The sequence below is a fragment of the Amblyraja radiata genome, chromosome 17 (assembly GCF_010909765.2).
Source record: "Amblyraja radiata isolate CabotCenter1 chromosome 17, sAmbRad1.1.pri, whole genome shotgun sequence".
Lineage (NCBI taxonomy): Eukaryota > Metazoa > Chordata > Chondrichthyes > Rajiformes > Rajidae > Amblyraja > Amblyraja radiata.
Genome location: NC_045972.1, coordinates 7,896,446 through 7,908,786, shown reverse-complemented (window position 1 = coordinate 7,908,786; position 12,341 = coordinate 7,896,446). Strand labels below are relative to the sequence as shown.

General features: G+C 41.8%; 1 protein-coding gene across 1 annotated transcript in view; it reads right to left on the bottom strand.

The window, feature by feature from the left end:
* The window catches only part of gas8 (growth arrest specific 8), a 37,242-nt gene that overhangs the window by 17,944 nt on the left and 6,957 nt on the right, over nt 1–12,341 (bottom strand). The window contains exons 4-5 of the mRNA XM_033035685.1: nt 6,886–7,092; nt 4,144–4,198 (exon numbers count right to left, since the gene is read on the bottom strand). Coding sequence (XP_032891576.1) covers nt 4,144–4,198; nt 6,886–7,092 — 262 coding nt within the window. The remainder of the gene's footprint in view (nt 1–4,143; nt 4,199–6,885; nt 7,093–12,341) is intronic.

Sequence of the window (12,341 nt, the reverse complement as noted above, 5' to 3'; positions counted from 1 at the left end):
CCCTGAGCAGACTGAAATGGCTCATTAGCAGAACTCACCAACAAGCACCAAGATCTTGCTTGTTAGGTGGTGAAAGGGGGCCTCCCAGTCAGATCCTTCCTGTATCGTTGGAGTCTTACATGCTGCCCTTCGGGATGGCTGCTATGGAGAGGAAATAGTTGCGCACCTTTTCATAGTGTAGATTTGCAAAGAGAGCTTGGAGCATGATGCAAGGGTCCTTTTTAAGGTTCATCCTGAACAGCTCCGTAACAGAGGACTCTCCAATTTACGGGTTGTTCTCAGGGACACATTCGGGGACGGACATCAAGTACTGCTGCAAGATCAATAACTCAGTGAAAGATGCTTTTGGGAATTTCCAAAGCTTGTGGGCCTTTCAGAACAGCGAGATGTCTGTCATGGAATGTTGCTGACTGGCCTATTCCAGACTGCAGGAGTACGTGCTGAGGGATTCACTGAAGCTTGGTGCAGCCCAGGCTCCCCCGGGATGAACAATGAAGGACAGTCTGGATACCCCTCAAAGAAGGGAAGGGATATCACCCGGGCGGCCTCATGAGTGGTAAGGGGGTATTGTTTAAAGATAAGTGGATGCAGGGTGACTTGGACAGGTCGGGTGAGTTGGCAGATGCAATTTAATGTGGATAAATGTGAGGTTATCTACTTTGGTGGCAAAAGCAGGAAGGCAGATTATTATTTAAATGGAGTGAAGTTGGGAAAAGGGGAAGTACAATAGGATCTGGGGGTCCTTGTTCATCAGTCAATTAAAGCAAGCATGCAGGTACAGCAGGCAGTGAAGAAAGCAAATGGCATGTTGGCCTTCATAACAAGAGGAGTTGAGGAGGTGGGAAATTGCAACCTTCACGTGGTCCACCCTGTTTTGACAAATGCAATCAACCTGGTGTGCACAATCAAATAAGATCAAATAGAACAAGTTCTCCTACAACTTTAGGCTGTGCACACCATACGCAAGGAGTTGAGTATAGGAGCAAAGAGGTCCTTCTGCAGTTGTACAGGGCCCTAGTGAGATCACACCTGGAGTATTGTGTGCAGTTTTAGTCTCCCAATTTGAGGAAGGACTTTCTTGCTATTAGGGAGTGCAGCGCAGGTTCACCAGGTTAATTCCCGGGATGGCGGGACTGTCATACATTGGTAGAATGGAGCATCTGGGCTTATACACCCTGGAATTTAGAAGGATGAGAGGGAATCGTATTGAGACATATAAGACTATTAAGGGTTTGGACTCGCTAGAGGCAGGAAACATGTTCCCGATGTTGGGGGAGTCCAGAACCAGGGGCCACAGTTTAAGAATAAGGGGTAAGCCATTTAGAACGGAGATGAAGAGAAACTTTTTCACACAGAGAGTTGTGAGTCTGTGGAATTGTCTGCCTCAGAGGCTGGTTCTCTTGATGCTTTCAAGAGAGAGCTAGACAGAGAGCTCTTAAAGATAGCGGAATCAAAGGATATGGGGAGAAGGCAGTAACGGGGTACTGATTGTGGATGATCAGCCATGATCACACTGAACTGCCGTGCTGGCTCAAGGGGCCGAATGGCCTATTCCTGCACTTATTCTCTATTGTCTATAAGTCCAAACACTATTGAAAGTATAGTCACTAAGAACATGTAAAGAGGTTTTGTACATTTTATGTTCTGTATATATTTTTAATCCTAATTAAATTTTACTTTGGACAAAAATGTTTTAAAAATATTGTTATTCAACCCGTCTCTAGCGGCTCGTTCAATGTACCCATGATCCTCAGTGTGAAATATTTCCCCCTCAATTTCACTTTAAATCTTTTCCCTCTCACCTTAAATCACTGCCCTCCAGTACTTAATTTCCCTACACTGGGAAAAAGACATGACGCATTCACTCTGTCTATTCCCCTCATGATTTTATACACCTCTATAAGATCATTCCTCAGCCTCTGGTGCTCCGAGAATGGTCCTAGCATGCCAACCTCTCACTATAACACAGACCATCGAGTCCTGGCAGCATCCTCATAAATCTTCTCTGCGTCCTTTCCAGTTTAATGCCAACTTTTCTGTAGCAGGGTGACCAAAACCGAACACAGTAGACTGGTCTCAATTCCTTTTAGAGAGGCAAGTTACTAGTTTAAATTTTGCAGTGTTCACTGGGCTCGATTATCACAGGCCAGCCATCACAATCACCCCATTTTTGGAGTAAGAGATGTGATCATATATTCAAGTTACCAGCTGTGTGAAGGCTCACCCCACCATATTTCTGACAGCAGGGCAAGACCCATTACCTTTTAAATTCTAAAAGTCCCAAAAGCAATATATTTGAAAAAATGCTTGAAAGACAAAAGTTCATATCATAGTTTACATATTATGTACCCCTATTAAAGAGTCTCCCCGTTGGATTGCAACCTTGTCGTGGTCGGGGTCTCAGTGACCCCTAGAGCTATGCCACCGGGAGATTTGTCTCCTGTTAGGGTCTCCCATGCTGGACAGGTCGAAGGGTAGAGGTGAGACGAAGAGCGATCCACTGGTCCTCCAGGTTAGAGGTTGAGCACAGGGCTAACAACCCTGTCTCGTAAAACAAATATGTTACGGAAGCAGCAACTGAAGGAATCAACACTACTGGGCGTGATGGACTTCCAGGGCCATTGACAGATGCTAGGATGAATACCTGACCTGGGGTAATGTCCAGAAGCTAGCCCAGAACAGACAGGAGTGGAGGACCTTCGTGCTGCCCTGCATGCCAGGAGGCATAATCGGCAGTAAGTAAGTAAGTAGTATTTAAAGAGTAGTAGGTTTCAGCAAGGTATAGTAAATTAACTTAATGTGGAAATCATCTTAGACATGGTTGGACAATATTGAATTTCTTTAACAAGAAAACCTCTCACATTCATACAGTCATTGGCATTGGGGTGGGAGATTGCAACCTTCACGTGGTCCGCCCTGTTTCGACGAATGCAATCAACCTGCCGTGCACAATCAAATAAGATCAAATAGAACATGTTGTCCTACAACTTTAGGCTGTGCACGCCTTACGCAAGAAGAAGAAGAAGTCATTGACAAATGCAATGGTTCATGCCTCTGACCTCAAAGAGATCTGCCCACAAAAACTAGGGATCTCTGTCATTTTCTGATGCTGCTCACGGTCAGATATCAGTTCCAAGGGATCACTAGAATCCAGTAATAGAGATGGCAGAAGACTCATTGTGTAGCCATTTCCAACCAGGAATTTCCACAGAGAGCAATCAGGAAGAAAAGTGCAATATTCTGTTCCCATTTAAAACATTTTACAGAAAGAGGGGAGAAAGAAAAAGGAACAGACAAAGATTGGAATTTACACATCAGATTAATTCAATACATTTATAACAAACAAACTGTTACTCTAATACCCAACCAAATTGAAATTGTTCACCCAGCTACATACCTTAAATGATGTGGGAGTAATATTTATAACTCAGTCTGCTATTAAATATGAATCTAAACCTCATGCAACCAAGCAAAAATGATTAGGCAAAATACCATAATTGTCATTTCAGTAGTTTAGCCTAAAGTTGATCAGTTGATCCAGAAGATGATCAGTTGATGAGCAATGCTGATGAGAGCAGGACATTTCAGGTTGGCATGGATAGATTTAGTGGATGGATAAAATAGTGTCCATTATTGGGAATGAAAGGAGATTCATTTTGGACTGCTCCAACTGAACCACCACAGATAATGACTGATGCATTTTTATGTCTCAAACAACTACTAAAATAATAATTCAATGGTCTTTTGCCTATCATAAGATTCTAATAATCATGTAAAATGGTCCACAGCCTGCCTTGGATGGTGCTTCTGGCACCACAGCAATAACTTTAAGGAAATTAACAACAACCATCCAATCTGGTGGCTAGAATGCACCAAACACTGTTACCAATTTTCACTGGAGAGAAGGTCTCACAAATTCACTTAAATGTCTTATTCCAATGCACACAATTTACTAACATGTTTTAAAAGTTTGACTGCTGCTTATTTATTCCCTCATCGTTTCATCTAGGCAATTAGATTGAGCAATCATAACTCCTTCTCTTATATTGACAAATTAGAACGCAATGGCCTTTTGTATTTTACAAGACCTAAACTGTTCAATGTGATCAACCTGGGTTTCATTTTAAGATAAACCAAACCAACCTTCTGTTTGTTTCTCAAAGTCATTCCACAATCTTGTGATTTCTTCATCAGTTTTCTGTTTGTGAACATGAAACAAATGTCAAGCAATAGTGAATAACTAACATTTAATGATGGAGTTCTAGCATTTTTACGTTTATTCCACAATTCAAAAGTCAGTTTCTCATTTTATCAATAATTGAAAGCTACAGTGCCCTCCATAATGTTTGGGACAAAGACTCATCATTTATTTATTTGCCTCTGTACTCAACAATTTGAGATTTGAAATAGAACAAATCACATGTAGTTAAAGTGCACATTGTCAGATTTTATTAAAGGGTATTTTTTTCCATTTTGATTTCACCATGAAGAAATTACAGCTGTGTTTATACATAGTCCCCCCATTTCAAGGCACAATAATGTTTGGGACACGTGGCTTCACAGGTGTTTGTAGTTGCTCAGGTGTGTTTAATTGCCTCCTTAATGCAGGTATAAAAGAGTTCAGCACCCAGTCTTTCCATCACCTTTGGAAACTTTTATTGCTGTTTATCAACATGAGGACCAAAGTTGTGCCAATGAAAGTCAAAGAAGCCATTATGAGTGAGAAACAAGAATAAAACTGTTAGCGACATCGGCCAAACCTTAGGCTGTTTGGAACATCATTAAGAAGAGAGCACTGGTGAGCTTACTAATCGCAAATGGACTGACAGGCCAATGAAGATCTCCACAGCTGAAGACAGAAGAATTCTCTCTATAATAAAGAAAAATCTCCAAACACCTGTCCGACAGGTCAGAAACACTCTTCAGGAGTCAGGTGTGGATTTCATAGAAGACTTCATGAACAGAAATAGAGGTTACACTGCAAGATGCAAACCACTGGTTAGCCGCAAAAATAGGATTGCCAGTTTCAGTTTGCCAAGCAGTACTTAAAAGAGCAACCACAGTTCTGGAAAAAGGTCTTGTGGACAGATGAGACGAAGATTAACTTATATCAGAGTGATGGCAAGAGCAAAGTATGGAGGAGAGAAGGAACTGCCCAAGATCCAAAGCATACCACCTCATCTGTGAAACACAGTGGTGGGGGTGTTATGGCCTGGGCTTGTATGGCTGCTGAAGGTACTGGCTCACTTATCTTCATTGATGATACAACTGCTGATGGTAGTAGCATAATTAATTCTGAAGTGTATAGACGCATCCTATCTGCTCAAGTTCAAACAAATACCTCAAAACTCATTGGCCGGCGGTTCATTCTACAGCAAGACAATGATCCCAAACATACTGCTAAAGCAACAAAGGAGTTTTTCAAAGCTAAAAAATGATGAATTCTCGAGTGGTCAAGTCAATCGCCCGATCTGAACCCAATTAATCATGTTTTTTATATGCTGAAGAGAAAACTGAAGGGTACTAGCCACCAAAGTAAGCATAAGCTGAAGATGGCTGCAGTACAGGCCTGACAGAGCATCACCAGGGATGACACCCAGCAACTGGTGATGTCCATGAATCGCAGACTTCAATCAGTCATTGCATGCAAAGGATATGCAACAAAATACTAAACAAGATTAATTTCATTTACATTACATTTCTGTGTCCCAAACATTATGGTGCCTGAAATGGGGGGACTATGTATAAACACTGCTGTAATTACTACATGGTGAAACCAAAATGTATAAAAATGGCCTTTATTAAAATCTGACAATGTGCACTTTAACATTATGAAGGGCACTGTATGTACAACTTTAGTGCCCAACCTACAGCCAGTGGACCACTTCCACTCACCATGATGCTCTCAACCAGCAGCAGGCCAAACATGCACACTGCTCTCCTTCTTACTCAGACTTACTTATAAGGCCACAGTCAGAAACCATTCCTCAAATGCTTGACCAAAGAATTTGCCAGTTCAATGTCCATGGCGGCACAGTGGAGCAGCAGTAGAGTTGCTGCCTAACAGCGCCAGAGGCCCGGGTTTGATCCTGACTACAGGTGCTTGTCTGTATGTAGTTTGTACATTATCCCCACGACCTGGTGCTTTTTTTCCCGGATCTCCAGTTTCCTCCCACACTCCAAAGACATACAGGTTTGTAAGTTAATTGACTTCTGCAAAATGTAAATTGTTCCTAGTGTATGTAGGATAGTGTAAGTGTGCAGGGATCGCAGGTTAGCGGCGATGGGTCACTAGTAATAGGGCTACCGAGGTAAACTTGTGGTGCCTTAAAGGCTGTTTTGAGCCAAAGTGCAAGCATAAATGCCAGTGCTCTGATGGCTGGGATAACCAAAGGGATAGCTTATTAATATTCGAATGATGCATTCCAAATTTTATTGAACCAAATATTGCCTAAACTCAAATTTGCATTTGATACACTTACATTTGGCCTGGGTCTCAAATTCTCTGCAGATTTTCTGCAGAACAATGGTACTTAGTTCAATCAAATTTCTTAATATTTGCCAAAATGTTGTAGTCTCCAGCTTAGAAAACATCTTGGATGTTAGACATCTTGGAAATTTTTTTATCCTCAAAGTGACATAGAACAATCAAATACAATATTGTTCATTCTGAAATATCATATTAAAATACATTTCACCAACGTCTCCACATTGACCAATAGTTCAACAACTATCCATTTTATTTACTGGTTTGGACGTTGTGTGCTTCCAAATACCCATCTGAAATGCAGATAGATAATCTTGACGATATCATCTATACATTTCTAGATATAATTGCAGTAAATATATAATGCTGACTTAACCTTTAACTCTATAAACACGTACCAGTTTCAAGGTTTTCACCATGTTTTCATTAGAGAGCTCCTGTTCCTTCAGTTCCAGTTTGAGGTTTTTTGTATTACTAACTATGAAATGCTCCTGGTCACGATGCTCTTTTTGTTCCAATTTCATGGTGACTGTATTTTCTGCCTTCAACTCAGCAAGATTATTCTGGTGTTCATATAAAAGATGTTTGACTTTCTGCTTGTAGACCTATTGGGAAAAAAAAACCATTGTTAGAAATCTCATGTACTGGAAATATTTTGAAGTTATAAGCTCGCTATTTTTGTCAATATTCGTGGATATTTTTCCACCACTGTTCAAGGTCCTAGAGCATAAGTTTAAAAAAAACAGCAAAAAACAGTGCCTACTTCTGGATATGGAGCATATATAGGAATGTCATATATAGAAAAGTTAAATCAACTATTTACTTTTAATAAAATAAGTTCCTATTATTTGAAAATTATTTACATTATAATGAAAGTGTTCTTCAAAACAAAATGCAGCAAAGACCCCAGGGACCTTCACTGTCCAAGGAGTGGTTGAACTATCTGTTCTCAAGAAGGCAAAATGATGTGGGATTTATAGAACAAGTACTTGGTAAATTCTGATTCACCAAACCTGCAAGATATTTGCAACAGTAAAGAATGAGAAATCAAATTATGTTGCGGTGGACTCTATGCTTGCTTAGATCTTTATGTAAAGTGTAAATTGAAACAAGCTATTTACAATTAAATATTTGCTTAAAGAGTGTCATGTTGTTTTTTTAATCTTCTGACAAAGATTTTAAATTCAATCAGGATTATTATAGTAAAATCAAAGTGGATAAAGAACTGCAATAGTGCAAGACCTGCCTCCAAAAGCTGTCAACAGCCCGTCTCAAAATAGTGATGACATTGGAAGATATATACGCACCGAGAATGTGGAAGCAGGTAAAAGAAACAATTTATCTACAAGAGACTTTAACGTGCACAATGACTGGGAGATATGGAACATCTGAAGTTGTAACATTTATAGAATGTATTTGTGAAATTTTAAAACATTTGCTTCTGAATTGCTAAGGAAGTAGACCATACTGGATTTAATGATGAATGACAAATTACTAAAACAATTTACAATAAGTGAATTACAAACAGTGTCAATTTGATAGAAATTGACATTCGATGGAGAAGGAAGATTGCAAATTGTGGATAACAATTTAAGAATACAAAACTAGAAAGTAATGATAAATAAATTGTGTTGCCTAACGTATAGAACCTAAAGAAAATAAATTGTGTAGAACAACCAAAAGAAAAACAATAGAAGGTATTAAACTTCATATTTGACATAATATAAGATTAGATTTAGATTAGATTAGATTAGATTAAACTTTATTAATCCCCTTATTCAGGGGAAATTCTGATGTCCTTGCAGCACACTAATAAAAATACAACATAGCATTCAAAAAGAAGTTCAACACAAAAACATCCCCCCACAGTGATTCCCACTGTGGGGGAAGGCACAAAGTCCAGTCCCCATCCTCTTGTCCACCCAAAGTCGGGCCTATTGAGGCCTCCACAGTCGCCGCCACGGCGCCCAATGTTCTCGCCAGGTGATGTTACTCCGGCGTCAGGAGAACCCCAGCGGCTTGGGGTGCCAGGAACGGCCGCCTTCCCACCGGAGACCGCGGCTTCCAAGCCAACAGACCGCGCCGGACGGAGCTCTGCACACTGGCGATCTCGGTGAGAGATCCCAGGCTCCGGGATGTAAAGTTCAACGTCGCAGCTGGCCGCTCCACAGAACCGCGGCTCCACAATGTTCTTATCGGCGGTCCCAGCATACCGGAGTCCCAGCGCGGCGACCCAGGAAAGGCATCGCCCGCTCCGCAATAGCGCTCCAGCGCTGCGCCGCCGCCAAAGCCGATGTTCTGCGCCGCCGCCAAAGCCGATGTTCTGCGCCGCCGCCAAAGCCGATGTTCTGGCCAGGTCCCCTCAGGGAAACGTCGCTCCAGGACCCGCTGGTAGGCCGCAAGGACAGATCGAAGTCGCTGCTCGGAGGAAGGCAACCCCTCCGACCAGGTAGGGACTCGAAAAGCAGTTTCCCCCTTCCCCCCCACCACCCCCCACACATAAAAAGATTAGGCCCCCTGACTACATGCTCAACGTACTAAAAATAATAAAAAAGAAGGGGAAAAAAACGGACAGCTGCAGGACAGGCCGCCGTTCAGGACAGCGCCTCCTCCGGTGAGCAAGCAAGTTCATTACTCAAAAGCAAAGTATCCACTCATTCCACCCCAATCTGATATGCTCTGGACTTCAATGATGCATGCAGAGTATATTTTTTGGACTATTGGATGGTATTCCTATTAATACCTCACATTGTCATATATTTATTTTTAAATGTTACATTTTCCAGTGATCCCACAATGTTTAAAACCAGTGTGAAAAACAGGATTCTGGGCTGTTTTAAGAAAGCAGGACAGTGAGGTGGAAGGGAGCATGGGAATTAGGGGACCAAGTGTGTCAGAAGGGAGTGCATGAACCAAGGTCCCTATAAGTTGGAGGGAATCTAGGAACCGGGGCTTCAGAGAGTCACAAGAGAGCACGGGAACTGGGGTTCCAGAGAATCGGGAAAGGGGAGAGGAACTGGAGCCCAGTGAATTGGGAAGGAGCCCAGGAACTGATGCCCAGCTGAGTTGAAAAGGAGAATACGAAACATCACCTGGGAGCCAGATGGTAAACCCTTATGATTTCCAAAGAGAGTTGGATTGCACATTATCGGAGTTAACAACTAAAAAATCAACTATAAAAAGGGGTTATATCTTGTAAGGATCCCGGGAAAAATGGAATCCAGCGAAAAGGGGAAGCATTAAAAAAACTGCTACAAAGAAGCTAATAAAAGATTAAGAAAGGAATTTGAAAAATAAATTCAAAAGCAACATCAAATGTCTGAAGAAGGGTTTCGGCCCGAAACGTTGCCTATTTCCTTCGCTCCATAGATGCTGCTGCACCCGCTGAGATTCTCCAGCACTTTTGTCTACCAATGACAAATGGCAATATAGGTTCATTAATGATAGCATGGCTATGTTGAATATTAAGAAAATGAACATTTCTAATTGGCCACAGTAATTAATAAAGTTAAGTGGCAGAAAAGGAGTCATAGTACCACTAGTACAACTGTACCTCAAAAATCTCAAAGAGAACTTAATGAATTTAATATAACAAGGAGATGATAGACAAAATAACTGGAGATAAGATAGACAAATATTCAGTACTCTTTAGTTTCCACTCCAGAACGTGGAAATAGGTGAGGAAATTGCAGATGAATCAGTCAATGCTTTTTACTAGCCTTGGGATTCAAGAAGTGTGTCTTTGCGCTAGAAATTTTCAAATGCCAGTGTACTTTAAAGAAGCAGATGAATCCAAGTTAAGCATAGGTTAAACTGAAGGTTAAACCACAGGTTTGACATTGAATGTGTCATACAGTCAGAGTCATACAGCATGGAAACAGCCCCTTCGGCCGAATATGCCCATGCCGACCAAGATCCCGCATCTACACTAGTCCCACCTGTCTGCGTTTGGCCCATATCCCTCTAAACCTTTCCTATCAATGTACCTGTCCCAATGTCTATAAAATGTTGCTATAATACCTGTCTCAACTACCCCCTCTGGCAGCTTGTTCCAAATACTCACCACCTTTTATGTGATAAAGTTGCCCCTCAGGTTTCCATCAAATCATTCCCTCTCACATTAAACCTACGTCCCTTGGTTCTTGATTCCCCCACTCTAGGAAAAAAGACTGTGCATTTATCCTATCTATTTCCCTCATGATCTTATACACCTTGACAATATCATCCCTCATCCTCTTGCTCGCCAAGGAATAAAATCATCGCCTGCCCAATCTCTCCCTACAGTTCAGGCCCTCAAGTGAAATGTGGGATGAAACTAGAATCTCTAATCCACAAGAGGGAGTCTAAATATTTGACCATGTACGAACAGTCAATGTGGACGTGATGGATGGGCCACTACACTACTAGCTAATCTACCACAGTAATCTATTACTGCCGACAAACACGCTAGAGTTGAGAGGAGACAGAGGGTAGTGGTGTAGCATAGAAACATAGAAAAATAGCTGCAAGAGTAGGCCATTCGGCCCTTCGAGCCAGCACTGCCATTCAATATGATCATGGATGATCATCTAAAATCAATACCCCGTTCCTGCTTTCTCCCCATATCCCTTACTTCCTTTAGCCCTAAGAGCTAAATCTAACTCTCTCTTGAAAACATCCAGTGAATTGGCCTCCACTGCCTTCTGTGGCAAACAATTCCACAGATTCACAACTCTCTTGGTGAAGAGGTTTTTCCTCATCTCAGTCCTAAATGGCCTACCCTTTATTGTTAAACTGTGACCCCTGGTACCGGATTCCCAACATCAGGAACATTTTTCCTGCATCTAGCCTGTCCAATACTTTAAGAATTTTATATGTTTCTCTAAGATCCCCACTCATCCTTCTAAATTCCAGTGAATACAAGCCCAGTCGACCCATTCTTTCATCATATGTGAGTCCAGCCATCCCGGGAATTAACCTGGTGAACCTACGCTGCACTCCCTCAATAGCAATAATGTCTTTCTTCAAATTAGGAGACCAGAATTGCACACAATACTCCAGGTGCGGTCTCACCATGGCCCTGTACAACTGCAGTAGGACCTCCTTGGTCCAAAACTCAAATCCTCTCGCAATAAAGGCCAACATGCCATTAGCTTTCTTCACTGCCTGCTGTACCTGCATGCTTACTTTCAGTGACTGATGTACAAACATACCCAGGTCTCGTTGCACCTCCCTTTTCCTAATCTGACACCATTCAGATAATAATCTGCCTTCCGGTTCTTGTCACCAAAGTGGATAACCTCGCATTTATCAACATTATACTGCATCTGTCATGCATCTGCCCACACCCAACCTATCCAAGTCACCCTGCAGCCTCCTAGCATCCTCATCGCAGCTCACACTGCCACCTAGCTTTGTGTCATCTGTAAACTTGGAGATGTCACATTTAATTCCCTCATCTAAATCGTTAATATATATTGCAAATAACTGGGATCCCAGCACCGAGCCTTGCGGTACCCCACTAGTCACTGCCTGCCATTCTGAAAAGGGCTCATTGATTCCTACTCTTTGCTTCCTGCCTGCCAACCAGTTCTCTATCCATATCAATACCCTATCGCCAATACCATTTGCTCTAATTTTGCACACTAATCTCTTGTGTGGGACCTTGTCAAAGGCTTTTTGAAAGTCCAGATACACCACATCCACAGGCTCTCCCTTATCTATTCTACTTGTTACATCCTCAAAAAACTCCAGAAGATTAGTCAAGCATGATTTCCCCTTCATAAATCCATGTTGACTTTGACCGATCCTGTCACTGATTTCCAAATGCATTGTTATAACATCTTTAACAATCGATTCAAGCATCTTCCCCACT